Below are 15,721 nucleotides of genomic sequence, written 5' to 3' on the forward strand. Positions count from 1 at the left end.
CACACATAGCAAAGCACCAAACCATCCAATTCAACAAGAGCTTTAGGACTAACCATATTGGCAAGTTCTGCAATTGCAAGAACAAAGCATATAGAGTGATTATCAGTCGGAATAATTGAATTCAAATCTATTAAGATAAACACTGAAGGTATGAACCAAATCTTACAACATTTCTCTGCATCCTACGTCACTCGAAGATGAACAAACGCAAATCACCACACACTCTTACTGAAAAGAAACAAAAATAACAATAAAAAAGACACAATGCTCTTAAATGAAAAACAACTGAGATTGAAACAAAAGGGGTAGTCGGTTTCCATTAGGCATACAATGGCAAGTAGGTCCAGGCCCCGGAGACATGTCCATTGTCGCACACATAAGCCCTGACAGTGGGTTCGCCATCATCATGGTAGCCGAAACCGCGTCTCAAACAGAAGGCGAAATGCAAACCCCAACTCTGCTTGCAGGTGTAATAGGCGCAATTGAGGTCAACTTTGGTCCTCTTGGCATCCTTGATGTTCCTCCCCGCAAAACCGGCTGTGGGGAAGCTTGTTGCCTTGCTCTCGGCTCAGATCCCAGACTCCAGAATCCAAATGTGACCTCATCGACCTGCAACTCTTTCGCCTTTTTTGAATAGGAAACTCATCGCCTACTGATTGAGATTGGGGTTTTCAAGGCCGTCGGGGCTCAGATTGGGATTGGGGCGGTAACTGTCATTGGGCCAAGCTCGCGTTCGAGGCCGAAATTGGAATCCATTTTGGGGTGGGTGGTGGTGGCTGGTGGCTGGTGGCTGATGACGTCGTCAAGTAAGTAAGGAAATGTGGTGGCCGAGCTTGCGGTGGTTTGGCTAGAACAAAATTAGCCGAACAAAATCCCAGAAGAAGAAGAAGAAATGAAAAGAAAAGAAAAATGAATTAACAAACACAAAAGGGTAAATTAGTCATTTAACTTTCTTTTTGTCTCCACGTGCTTGCCACGTCAGCAAACGTATGGCACCGTCAAAAATTTTAGACGGAAGTATCACGTTGATGTCAATTTAGGTCTTTGGGTATCACATTGATACTTTTAAGAGTTCGGGTATCAAATTGGCCTTGGCAGCATAGTTTGGGGACGGTGACTAGATTTTTCTCTACAAATAATGATTCACTACTTTCGTCAAGGAGGCATCACCAATATTGTCGATGAAGCTCCCAACCAATCCGGCGTGAGAGAACAGAAACTTGAAGAGTGATTGACTTTGATATTTGGAATTGGAATTGCCTGTTCTGCCGAGTTGCTAACAAATAACCAAAAGGATATCAGTAATGTTGTATCTTAATTGCAGTCCATTAGGGACAATTTTCTTGGCTAGAACCACTTACGTTTTTACTGTTTAGAGAAGGCTTTTATATATATGTTGTATGCTGGATGCTTCTTGTATCTCTTTCTTTTTCAATCTAATACAGTGAATGAAGAAATTTGTCTGGATGATACTCACTACCACAAAACTAGGCAATAGATACCATTATTCCCCACGATTTAGAGAATGGTGAGAAACATGTCTCATTGTTTACTAATCTCTCTCTTTTCATAATAGCAGTGGCCTTGATAATTTTTTAATATTAAAAGTTGTCACTAATACCAAAATAGTATGTATGTTGTGGTGGGTCCTTGTTAATTGGAGTGTCACCAAAGTCTGGAAATAGCCTCTAAAAGAAAGGCCTTGGCAAACACATTTCTCACCTTGCGGATCCAAATCTAGAGTTGCAGAAGAAACAAAGTAAAAGGGTTCGAATCAGGTAATCGACTACGAGGTTTATGCCTAGTTTTCAAATTCAAGAGTTGATTCCACAATGACAAAGGTAGTTTATGGCCTCTTTTTTCGATTGATCCATCGCGTAATATCATCAAATCCTCAAGTCTTCGATCAGAATCTTTACCAGTACGTTCCTCTCATCTTGGCTTCGATCTTTTTCTACTTGGCGCTTCATTTTTCTATGGGTGTTTGTTTACTACCCTATCCATATGCTTTTCTGTGGGTGATTGTTTGTTGTCTCCTACTTCAAGTTCTCTGTATCTCTGAAACCCCCAATTTCGAATTTCAAATGAATGCCTGACTACTGGAACCATGCTAGTGCACTGGGTCCGAGGTTTACACATGTGTCTAATTGTGATGTATGATCTTCAATTGTCCTGGTTGCATTTGCTTATGACTGACTGCGTATGTTTTTCATTTTGCCTGGACACAAATTCCATTCTTTTGTAGCACTAGAGATTACACGATAGGACGTCGCATTAGGGAATAAGGGCGATCATACTATTGTGTAATTAAGGTAAGAAAAGGAAAAGCTATCTATAATGCCTCACAGACTAATTCATATATCATGTATAGACTATTATGTGGAATGGTTTTTTTTTTTTTGTTCCAACCTTCATTCATTTTGTCGCTCGGGCTAAATAACTAGTGTGTATAGTTATAATGGTTAGCTTTAGTATTCTGAAGATTTTTAGCTAGCTGGGACAAAGCTGGACTAGTTAGATATATGTGTTCTAGTTGATGCATCTTTGCTCAGAAAATTAGTTTCAGACTCTTACAGTTCAGTAGCATAGCAGTTTTGACTTTGAAAATGTCAATTCCAACCACCAAAATAACGATACATGCGCCTAGAACGCGCCTTGAAAAAAAGGAAAAACAGTGAGAGTGTGGGGTTCTCTCCCGGCTGAGACGCAGTGGCAGAAGAGGATTTGTCTGGAGGCGGCCATTTTTGCTTGGCTCTAGCCTTTGTCTACCATCTCAGGTTGGTGTTTGGTGTGGTTAGGAAGAGTGTGTGTGTGTCAGTTGCTGATCCGCCGTCGGCTGTGAAGGAAGGGAGATCAGAACGCAGCGGTGGGTTTGAGGAGGGTTTGGGGGGTTCTATGTCCCGATCTGATGTCCTCTTGTTTTAGATCGAACTTGTCTGGGCGCGTAGCTGTTTGTATTGAGGATCTCTAGTGATCTGATGTCAGGTCGGATTCTCAGTCAGGTTTCAGTGAGCTGTTCCAGGGGTTGGGTGATGTAAGGTGTGGTGGGCTGTGGATCTGGAAAGGGAGGCTTCGATGGTTGGGCCTGTTGGCCTTGATCGACAACTGATGGCAGTGTTGGTGGAGGTTCTGAGGGGCGGCATAAGGTAGTTTCGATGGTAGCAGAGGCTGGAGAGCTCCTGGGGTTGGGCTGGGTTACTGAGGTAGGGCGGGGCTGTCCTGAATTGGGCCCTGGCCTTGTCCCGAGGGCCACCCAGTTTTGGGCCTGGTTGTGTTGGCCCAGGAGAAGTGCTGCATCTCCTTTTATTTTTCGTTGCTTGTTGTTGTTCTGTTGTTTGTTTATGTGTTTTGCTTTTCTTTGATCCTTTGTGGTCGTGCTTGTGGCTGATTACAATACACCGCTGATCGAGTGATGATGCTATTACACCTGCAACTATCACATGTATTCACTTCTCAGGAGGCGGAGTTGACTCGAGCATTTGTCAATCCTTCATGGGCTTAGAGCTGCTACCCAGTTGGAATGCCGACGTTTTCTTACCAACTTTGTTTGGCAGTTTGTCGGATTATGCGTCTTCTTGGTCGATAGGACCATTTTCTTGTCTCATGGTGTACCGGAGATTTGGTAGCTCTATTAGGAAGTTATGTTCAGGCCTTTTGGTTTGACTCTTGTTATAAGTGACCCATTAGTGGCTCCAGATTGTATCGTTCATACCGCTTGTAACATCTTCCGTATGAATGCACTCATTTGATCAAAAAAAAAAAGACTTTGAAAATGTCATATTACTTTATGTAAATTGCAATGCTCTCATTGCTCCAGCAATTTGAGTTATCAGTCAATAAGGCAGACTTCTTTTCCAATTTTAGACCTGAACAGAAAGTTCAATGATGTTGTAAGGTGTTTTCTTTGAGCTGGTTGTGTTTTTTCAAGAGATAGATTTGAACCTATGGTTTATTGTGAAGAATAATTTACTTTTGATTCAGGAAATAATGTGTTTATTTAATATGTTTCAGGGAGTTGCCTCCTCTGTTGTGGCAAGCTGTGACAAACCTATTCAAGTTGGTGCATTTGTGCAGGTAATGTCATATTTTAACAATGAATTTTTTGAAAAGTAAAGTGGTTTTGATTTTGTGAAAAATTAAGCGATGGAGAGAAAAACATATGTGTGAGTTCCTAAGTGAATGTCCTATCTTAATTGTGGTCTTCGAAACACCTGCTGACTAAAATTGTATATGTTGTATATATACAGTTTAATAAAAAAAAGATCTGAGCTTATATCAAAAGACCTTTCTTTTTGTTAACGGTTATGTAAATAGAGAATGCTAATAGCAAGTATGAGTGTTCTATTTTTACACACTTTTTTCTATATAGCTTTTGAGAACTTTTACTCCATAATTTTGAAGATTATTGCAGAAACCTGAATCAATGTTGAATATTAATTTCGATGCAGGGTGCAGTCCCAAGAATGCTAAAGTTGTTACAGGGGTAGTTGTACGTGATAGTTCAGGGAGATTACAGGGCGCTTCAATGTGCCCTTATGCTGGTAATCCTATTCTGCTGCTATGGAACAACCCTTGGATGCTTCTATTCTGCTGGTAACAAGAACATGGATGTGATGTGGGAGGAGAAGACATTGTATGATTATTTGCTAAATCCCAAGAAGGTACGAGTCTTTTGTACTACTATTTGTTTCTCATTGCTTATCAATTTTGTTTTTAGTTTCATCCTAAATGTATGGGTTGCAGGAGAAAGATCTGTTGCAGTTCAGACCAAGAGAGACGAGAGCAATAATTTGTTTCAGATGAAAGAAGAAACAATTATCAACTTTGAAAAGTTTAGAGTCAATTTGTATTTAAATATTCAAATTAATTAAATTTGTATTGATATTTTTTTTTAAAATTGAAATACATGTAGTCACCAAAGACTTGATTGGTGAATTGTTTGAGTACGTGGGACCCACATTGGTAGGCACCATGCATTGTAATGGTGAGTCTATAGGTACTTGTCACGCCAGCAATAGAAAAGATCAGCAATTTTGGTAACTGAACCGTGGCTATTGGTTATAGAGACCAATCATTGGTGCCCAAAGGCCCAACTCACACTATTTGTTATGGTGTCTAAAGCCAACATTTGTGGTAGTGACTGCTGCATCTTGTATTAATTTGGTAGGTGATTTTCGGGTAAAACTTTTCTTTACTGTTTTGTGATGGCACTTGTGTTCTATACTCGTTTTTTCTTTCCCCAATTGTTTTGTTGTTCATTTGAATTCTTGGTGCTGATACATGGAGTCGATGATGTCTCCATTTCTTTCTTTAATTTGTCGATCTTTCAGTTAGGACCTATTGAGATTGCAGATACTTTTAATTTGAGACTCATCAAACCAGAGACCAAAGCAGGGCTCGACAAAACAGAATTATCTAATTTCTTTTAGCTACCATTCTTTTCACTGTGTTGTAATCTAGACTGTTTGAAGTTGACAATAGAAGGCTTTTAGTAATGAGCTGGTGGCTTTCGAAGAATCATACACAGCTTTACTTCTCTTTTCGCTCAGCTGGCTAACTTCTCCTTCTTGGATATTTCTTTGCTATTTTCATTTGGTACTTTTGTCTGTCCCAATTTCCAACCTTCAAATGAAGTTGCCAATTGGATCCAAGAAAATCATCTTTGGAAAAGCAAGTGATCAAGCAGAAAGTGTTAAGCAGTTTCTACCTCCCCTATACATAAACTAGTAGTCATATATGCATATGCCTCCAAAGGAAACAAACCAATTTCACAACCAAATTTCATCTGCTATGGTTATTATTCTATAAACAGTACGTCCATTGTCTAGTACCTGCTTGATGTTATAGTCACCAAATAGTTATATGGTGCTTTTTGGATATTTCTTTGCTATTTCATTTGGTACTTTTGTTTCAAAGAATCTTCCCTGAACAAGTTGTAGAGATTCCAGGTGGTGGCTTTCCAAAAATACTCCCTGAACGAGTTATAAGTCGGCAATGGTAGAAGGCTCTGCTAAGTAATTAGGTGATTGCTTTACTTCGCCTTTCAGCTCATCTAACTTCTCTTTTCTTGGATATTTCTTTGATCCCTCTTTCATTTGGTACTTTTGGTCTTCAAGTGAAGTTGCCAATTAATTGGATGCACATCGTTTTTGGAAAAGCAAGTCAAACCCAGAAATTGTTAAGCAGGTTCGCTCTTCCTCTCCTATATATCATGCAGTATAGTTACTAATCTATAAACGTACAGCCCATTGTCTAGTACGTAGCTGCTTGAAGTAGAGAAGAATACTTCAATTCAGGGTTAATTCGATAAATCTATTCATCCCACAATGGGGATATATATACAAATACAAAGGAGTAGTCTAACTCTAATAGGAAACAATTTTTCCATAATTACAGGATATTCTAATTAAATAAAATCCTAATTACATACAGATTTACAGCGATTCTACACTCCCCCTCAAGTTGGTGCATAGATGTCTATCATGCCCAACTTGTCAACCGAGCTGTACGTCAAATACCTTCCTGGACACTCCTTTAGTAAGAACATCAGCTAATTGCTCCTTTGAGTTTACAAATGGAAAGCGAATAACCTTTCTGTCAAGATTTTCTTTAATAAAATGACTGTCAACCTCCACATGCTTTGTTCTATCATGCTGAACTGGATTATGTGCAATCTCAATGGCAGCTGTATTATCATAATGCAAATCCATAGGCTTTTTAAGCTTGTAACCCAGGTCCTTCAAGACATTACGAATCCACAATATTTCACATACTCCATGTGCCATACCACGGAACTCAGCTTCTGCGTTTGATCTGGCAACGACTTTTTGCTTTTTGCTACGCCAAGTGACAAGGTTTCCTCCAACAAAAGTGAAGTACCCAGATGTAGAACGTCTGTCCGTTTTATCACCAGCCCAATCTGCATCTGTGTACCCAACAACTTCCAATTCATATTTTTTTCTGAAACAGTAACCCTTTACCTGGCGCCCTCTTCAAGTACCTCAAAATATGAAAGACTGCATCCATATGCTCTTCACTAAGACAATGCATAAATTGACTAACAACACTCACAGCATAAGCAATATCATGTCTAGTATGTGAAAAATAAATCAACCTTCCTACAAGACGTTGATACCTCCCTTTATCAGTTGGAACTTGATCAAGATAGATAGCAAGTCCGTGATTCATCTCAATGGGTGTCTCGATGGGTCGGCAGTCCAGCATCCCCGTTTCAGCAAGTAAATCAAGAACATATTTCTTCTGTGAAAGTGAAATCCCCTTCTTAGACCTTGCAACTTCAATACCCAAAAAATACTTCAGTTGTCCCAGATCCTTCATTTCAAACTCCTTTGACAAATTCTTTTGCAATTCATTTATCTCATTCGGATCATCCCCTGTAACAATCATGTCATCAACATACACAATAAGAGCTGTAATCTTACCATTCTTGTGCTTGATGAACAAGGTATGGTCAGAATTGCTCTGTCTATATCCAAAGGTTTTCATGGACTTTGAAAATCTTCCAAACCAAGCTCTTGGAGACTGCTTTAGGCCATACAAAGACTTCTTCAATTTACACACCTTGCCAACATAACTTGGGTAATTCTTAACACCTGGGGGCATATCCATGTACACTTCTTCCTCCAAATTCCCATTAAGAAACGCATTCTTCACATCAAACTGGTGCAAGGGCCAATCTTTGTTTGCTGCAAGTGAGATTAGAATTCGGACAGTATTAATCTTTGCCACAGGTGCAAAAGTCTCCTCATAATCAATCCCATAGCGTTGTGTATATCCTTTGGCAACCAACCTCGCTTTGTATCTATTAATAGTTTCATCTGCATTAAGCTTCACAGTAAATACCCAACGACATCCTATAGTCTTCTTTCCAACCGGCATAGGTACTAGCTCCCATGTTGCATTTTTCTGAAGAGCTTCCAATTCTTCATTCATCACCTTGGTCCATTTTGGATTCGTCAATGCATCCTGCACGTTACTAGGAATAGATACAGTAGATAATTGATCAACAACAAGTGCATGTGACCCAGAAATCCTATGGTTAGACATAAAATTAGCTATAGGGTATTTAGCTTTGGCTTTGATATCTGGTTCATAATATTTCTTAGGAATTCCCTTGGTAACCCTTTGTGATTTCCTAGGTTCGACACTTTCTAACCCAGAAGACTCATTAAAGTTTAGGGGTACCTGAGGTGTATCATTCTGACTGGGATCTTCAGTTGGTGAGGCAGAAGGGGGAATATCTTGTGTGTGAGCTTCGGATATGTCTTGATTTTGTTTCAAACTATCCAGAAAATTCGTCTCTTCTGTCTCGGAATTCACAATGCTCTGTTTGGCAGTTTCAGCAGTTGCATTCTCTATTTCGGAATTCACAACACTCTGTCCGGCAGTCGCATTTTCTGTTTCGGAATTTACAACACTCTGTTCGGCGGTCGAATTTTCTGTTTCGGAATTTCTACCTTCAAATCGTTCCTCCAAATCTTCCAAGTCTTCAAAGACATCAAAATCAATAATAGAACAAGGATTCCCTTCATAACCTCTCTCCCCCTGAAGGGAAGACTGAGAAGCTCCCCCTGAGTAATATGGCTCAGATTCACAGAATGAGACATCAAGAGATATATGTATAGTGCCAGTAAGAGGATCATAACAACGATAACCCTTCTGGAAGTCAGCATAACCAATAAATATACACTTACGGGCACGGGGATCAAGCTTGCTACGTTGAGGCTTAGGAATATGAACATAAGTTGTGCACCCAAACACCCGGGGCTCCAAATTAGGCATAGAAGGGATGGTCAAAAGTGTATGAAGCTTCTGATGAGGATTCTGAAACTCAATCACCCGGGAAGGAGTACGGTTGATAAGATATGCTGCTGATTTCACTGCTTCGCCCCAATAGGACCGAGATACATTCATGCCAAACAAGGAAGCACAGACAACTTCCATCAACTACCTGTTCTTCCATTCTGCTAAACCATTCTGTTGAGGAGTATAAGAATTGGAGGTTTGATGACGAATTCCATGTGACCCGCAAAACTCAATCATAGGGCCATTCACAAACTCTCCACCATTGTCAGACTGAAACACTCTGATGGATTGTTGATACTGAGTTGCCATCATTTTGTGAAATTCGGTAAACATTCCAAATACATCACTATTATTCTTCAGTAATGACACCCATGTCATGCGAGTGCAATCATCAATAAACGTTACAAAATACCGAGCTCCAGAAAGAGAAGGAATTTTCGCAGGACCTCAGACATCGGAGTGAATCTTCATAAAAGGGACAGGACTTTTATTAAGACTTGGTGAATATGAAATACGGTGACTCTTGGCCAGTTCACAGATGTCACAGTGGAAATGCAAATCACTAACAACTAAAAACAATTGAGGTTGCAGCTTCTTAAGATAATAAAAGGATAGATGACCTAAACGGCGATGCCATAACCATACAGCTTCCTTCACATTCTCTACCCCGTTGATCTGATTAGCTTATCCCAAAAGATGCTTCTGTTTCTTTCTAGTCTCTGTCAGATCCAGATAGTATAATTTCCCCCTTTTAACACCATAACCAAGAATCCGTCGAGTCAGAATGTCCTGAAACACACAGAAAGATTGATAGAAGGTCATAATACGTGCAAGAGCGAAAATAACTTGACCAACAGACAGGAGATTATAAGCTAGTGATGGAACAACTAAGACAGATTCAAGGGTTAAGGTATCAAATAAAGCAATAGAACCTTCTCCTGTGACCGGAGTTGGAGTACCATCAGCAGTAGAGACAACGTCTTGAGGGGAACGTCTAAGGTTTTTCACAAAACTTGGGTCATTGGTCATATGGTCAGATGCACCTGTATCAATTATCCATGTACTATTAAAAGCAACCTTACCCTTCATACTTGACTGCGCTACATTAGCGGAGGCATTGTCTAGGTAAACTTCCTCTTTAGTAGCAACAGCGGCCTTGCCCAGATTCTTTCGCGGTTTCTTGGTGAAGTCCCACCAATCAGGGTAACCAATCACTTCATAGCACCGCTCCTTGCTATGACCTAATTCCCCACAGATAATGCACCTTTTGTTTGCATATGGATTTGGTTTACCTAGAGGATGGTGTGGAGAAGGTCCTGAGAAGCCTGGAGGAGGACCCTGTTTGTGTTGGGCCATAACAGAAAATTCGGTAGTTACCGAATGCCCCATAGCCTGTTTCTCTTATTGCATCATTGAGGAATTCATGATTTTTGCAGGATTGGATTTTCAAGGGTTTCAAGATGCATATGAATGTTTTGGAAAAAAAGGTAGGGTGATGGTGGTTTGAAATTCAGGATGGTTTGATTTCAACGGTGGTGGTACGCAGCGGTTTGTGGTGTTCTTCGGGTTTCAGGGTTCAGGGTTCAGGATTCAAAGGATGCAGCGCAAGTTCAAAGGATTGAACTTGGCTCTGATACCAAGTAGAAAAGAATACTTCAATTCAGGGTTAATTTGATAAATCTATTCATCCCACAATGGGGATATATATACAAATACAAAAGAGTAGTCTAACTCTAATAGGAAACAATTTTTCCATAATTACAGGATATTCTAATTAAATAAAATCCTAATTATATACAGATTTACAGCGATTCTACACTTGATATTATAGTCATCACTGTCGAATAGCTGTCCTGTTTATTTCTTTGTTTGATAGGAAACATCGACAGAGGAACCAAATGGGACGATCCGGACATCTTCCAGGTTTCATATAATACTCTTTTAAAAGCTACTGATAGGTTTTCTTCAGAAAATTTGATTGGTGTGGGTACTTTTGGGTCTGTATATAAAGTATTTATTGATAGAGCTCAAGTACTTGTTGCTGTGAAGGTATTTAACTTATTACACCAAGGGTCTTTGAAGAGTTTCATAGCCGAATGTGAGGTGTTGCGAAGTATCAGGCATAGCAACATCGTTAAGATTATAACCTCATGTTCGAGTATTGATTTTCGTGGTAATGATTTCAAGGCTCTGGTTTATGAGTTCATGGAGAATGGTACCTTGGAAGAGTAGCTGCACCCAACTGTTGGAACACAAAAGGTAAGAAGCGCACCCAAGAATTTAAGTTTTGTTCAGAGGCTAGACATTGCCATTGATGTTGCTTGTGCACTGGATTATCTTCATAATCATTGTGATACACCAACAGTTCATTGTGATCTAAAGCCGAGCAATATTCTTTTGGACAATGACTTGACTGGACGGGTTTCTGACTTTGGACTAGCAAGATTTCTCTCCAAACCCAATAACATTTCTACAAATCTACCAAGTGTCATTAAATTAAGAGGACCTGTTAGCTATGTTGCGCCAGGTAAATGATTATCTTCATATTCTGCAGAATTTGTTTCTCCTTTTTCCCTGGTTGAATCTTTTTTACTGCTAATAACATTTACACTTCATGTTACAATAGATGTACACATGTAATCTACCTCTAGCTTGCAATACGCTCTAGTACTATTTGCAATTATATATACTGACAGCAAGTGACTTTCAATTAAATTGTAGAGTATGAAACGGGAAGTGAGGCATCAACATATGGGGATGTGTATAGCTTTGGGATTCTCTTGTTAGAGATGTTTACAGGAAAGAAATCCACTGACGATATGTTCAGTTACCGCTTGAACCTTCATAAATTTGTGAGTATGTCTTACTTTGAGGGAGTATTTTCAGAGATTGCAGATCCAAGACTGCTTCTTCAAGGAGGCAACAGTCGTCCCAGTAAATGCAGTGTGAAATTCAAATCGGAAATTGGGCAGTGCTTGAGATCGATATTTGAAATTGGAATTGTGTGTTCCAGTGAGTCCCCGAGAGGCAGAATGGATATACATAATGTTGTATTTGAATTGAATTCCGTTAGGGATGACTTTCTGAATAGGCTACATAGTTATAGTCCTACTGTTGGTGTAAGGTCAAGATCATGCAGCAGCTGCATCGTTTGTCGACGCAGGATGAAGGAACCACCTGCATGGAGGTCATGGTCAAACCGTGGCTACCGCCAGGTGAAATATTAATCTATGATGTAACTTGTGCATGGTTATCCTAATTGTAGTTTGATATATTAGTTTTCCTAGTAATAATTTGATCATGTTGTCTAAACCATATTTCATCATGTTTGAAATCTCTGCTAAGATCAGTTCTGCGAATCTCGTTTATTATGGTATCCTTCTTAGTTGTGGAACATGCGGAGCTTAGAGGTGTGGCTGCATCCAAGCACGAGAACAAAAGAGGCAAGAGATGCGCCCAAGATCTCAAGTCTTATCCAGAAGCTAGAAATCGCCTTTGATGTTGCTTGTGCACTGGATTTTCTTCACAATCATAGCGTAATGAGATCGAGTTCATGGTGATCTCAAGCCAAGTAATGTTTTTTTGGACGAAACGCTCATGGCAGTGATTGGACACGTTGGTGACTGTGTGCCGGCAAGGTCTCCCTCAAACCTAAGCAATAATGTTTCTAAAAATAAATCAAGCTCCACTATAGGATCCGTGGGTTACACTGCTCCAAGTAATTTTAATTTTCTTAGAGCAACTCCAACAGTCCAACTGATTCCCCATATTTTAATTTTTCTCTACTTTACAGAAAAATAAGCCTCTTTTGCTCTAACAGATTCCCTATAACTATCTCTATTTTAGGGAAAGTGAAGAAAGAGAAAACCAAATTCTCTATATTTACAGCAAACTCTAAAATTTTAATATGGAGATTTTAGAGATTGTTGTAAAATAGGGAATATGTTGGAGTTGGAGAAGAAAAAGAGGCTAAAGCTTCACAAATTTTGCTTCCCTATAATACATAAATTATAGGGAAATTGTTGGAGTTGCTCTATATGCTTCACAAATTTCTCTCCTTTACTATAATAAAAGTGAGTGAGAGTTATGGGTATATTTCATTTTACATCTTCACCATTACATTCTAAATCATTTGTGTCCTTGCACTTTTAAATTCATCATGGGTGCGCATGTACGTACTAATTTCAATCAATTTTGTCCAACCATTTTTTTGTCAACTACTATGTGACATATTTTGAAATTTGTCTCACTTACGATATAATTTGCATGCAACGTTAGTGAATCTTGATCATACAAGATAGCCCACCAGAGCCATGTTTTTCAATTTACAAAATATTCGATTGAAAAACTAATGATTAAATCATATTAATTAAAATTGGAGAGAAATATGTGATGAAATTAAAAGTGCATGGGAGCAACTGATATAAAGTGTAAAAAGCAGAGATGTAAAATGAAATTAACCATATATTTAATGTAGTGTTGTAGTGACAAATATTTGTGATATTGTTTGAACAGTGGCGGAGCCAGGAATTTAGGCTTACTGGGGCACAAAAAAAAAAATATACATATATATATATATATAAATGAAAAAACATATAAAATCTTCAAATATAATTTCTATCTATTACAATGATAATTGTCCTCGACGAGATTTCATATTTTGAAATCGTTGCATGATTACTAGTAAAAATGTCTTTCTCAGTATATGAAATTAAGCAATCATTAACTTCGGGACAAGACTTCTCTGAATTACTGTCATTCTTCTTTATTTTTTTTGTAGGGGATGACTCCAATGAGGTATTTATACCCGACGACTCCTCTGCACCAGGATTTCTTTTCTTTTAAAGTATCTTGACATATTTAAATAAAGAATAGAGAAGTAGTGAGAACCAAAAGAAGCGACTACAACAATACTTTTCACAAAAGAATTGATTTAGAATCATTACTTGATGAGATATATATATATACATGTTAGTAATGTAATAAAATAATTTTTTTAATTGTTTTTCTATTGGACTTAGAAATTTGTAAGTAACTGGGAAATAAAAATCATTAACCGTAACAAAGTTTTATTATATATTGATGTCAAACAGATTTAGAAAAGAAAGAAGAGCATGATTCAGATAAAATACACACACACACACACACACACACACACACACACACACACACACATATATATATATATATATATATATCAATAGAAAGTCAAATGTGGGACCTCAAACAATCCCATAAAAAAAAAAACAGAAAGAAAGAGGAGCACGTGAAGAACCGAAGATGATGGATAGAGATAAATTGAGAAAATAATATAAAAATACATAATATAAACCTCATATTAATATAATATTAATATTATATATATACATATTATTTTTTTTTCTTCTGAAAAGCTGAGTGGGGCACCGGACCCACTGGCCCCTGCCTCCCTCCGCCCCTGGTTTGAACTGTAGAGTATGGTACGGGAAGTGGAGAGCGAAAATACTGGGATGTTTACAGCTTTGGCATTCTCTTGTTAGAAATGTTTACCGGAAAAGGACCCACAGATCTCATGAATATTCATAATTTTGTAGAGATGGCTATTCCTGAACGAGTTACAGAAATTGCAGATTCAAGACTGCTTCAAAGAGGCACCAATGATACTCAAAAAAATGAGTGCTTGATTTCGATATTTGAAATTGGAATTGCATGTTCAGATGGAGCCCAAAGTGACCGAATGAGTATCGATCGTGTTGTGCCTAGATTGCATTCCATTAGAGACCGTCTTCTCCCATAGAAAGTTTTTCTTCTGTGTTGCGAATTGTAATAGCTTAATTGTTCATCAACTCGTTCTTTGCTTCTTAAAGTTTTATTTGTTGCTTGCAAAGACGAGTTGCTACTACATAGGTTAGGATGCTTCAGGCAAATACAATCAATGAGGTACAATTTATGTGTGAAGAATACTATTACAGTGCTATTACATCTAGTAAATTTAAATCTGGGACACTTGATGGGTAGCTAGTTCTGATGGGTTTTGAGTGGAGAAATTCAAAGTCTTTGTGATGTAAAATTCCAATTTCAGATATCCAACCGTGCAAAATCAATTTAATCAAGTTAAATGGTTTAATTAACGGAATTCTTCTTGTTTAAAAAATGTACTTGGAAGTTGGAACATAAGCATTATTTGACCCAATTGTGCCTATTACATACAATGGAAATTAGCTCTTCAGACAGTGTTGGGTCAAAGTTTGTTCAAGTAGTACATGCCCACGGGCTCTTTTTGGGCTTTGAGGGCCCAAAGCAAGAGTCACTCTTAAAGACGAACCCTAGGAAATCGAAGTTCCGGATTGTGTCTCCAACTGGGAGCTTCACATGAAGTACAGTTGAGAGAAGAGTAGAAGACATTCCAAAAGTGCTAGATTTCCAGGGATTACATAATCTAACTGATAAAGATGATGATTTTCATGATGGAGGGATCAAATTATGCTTGTTTGAAAGTGAATATGGAAAGGTTTTAGAATAAAGATGTGAGTCAGTGCCATCTATTTTATAAGATAAAGAAGCACAGAGTAGCACACAGCATATACTTCTCTTGGCCTTTCATGGAATGGAGTAGAAACAAACTCCAGAAAAAGGGGCGTCTCAGATCTGAACTTCATCATATTTTAAACCAAAGAAAGAAAATGATGGCGGCTTTTTGACTTTGTTGTCCTTTCCTTGGTGGGGAAACCATTCCACTAGTCTTTATGAACTGAACTTCGTCTCGGCGTGCAACTATTCATGCAACTAGCCAACTACACAGCATCATGCCGCCCACTGGAAAGCAAATGATCCAATTAAGCAGTCGTAGTCAATCAAAGAGTGCTTATCCGGATCAAAAGTATATATCTCCCTCTCTTTGGTTAATACCAGCAAG

At 38.6% G+C, this 15,721-nt stretch overlaps 1 protein-coding gene across 1 annotated transcript; it reads left to right on the top strand.

Moving 5' to 3' along the window:
• The first annotated feature begins 442 nt into the window (after positions 1–442).
• LOC112182646 (probable LRR receptor-like serine/threonine-protein kinase At3g47570) lies at positions 443–13,671 on the top strand. Its single transcript, XM_040507183.1, has 8 exons — positions 443–595; positions 638–706; positions 4,012–4,074; positions 4,412–4,541; positions 10,703–11,041; positions 11,192–11,353; positions 11,548–11,838; positions 13,607–13,671. Exons 1-8 carry the CDS (start codon positions 443–445, stop codon positions 13,669–13,671), a joined length of 1,272 nt encoding a protein of 423 aa, XP_040363117.1.
• The last annotated feature ends 2,050 nt before the right edge of the window (positions 13,672–15,721 follow it).

The sequence above is a fragment of the Rosa chinensis genome, chromosome 1 (genome assembly GCF_002994745.2).
Source record: "Rosa chinensis cultivar Old Blush chromosome 1, RchiOBHm-V2, whole genome shotgun sequence".
Classification (NCBI taxonomy): Eukaryota; Viridiplantae; Streptophyta; class Magnoliopsida; order Rosales; family Rosaceae; genus Rosa; species Rosa chinensis.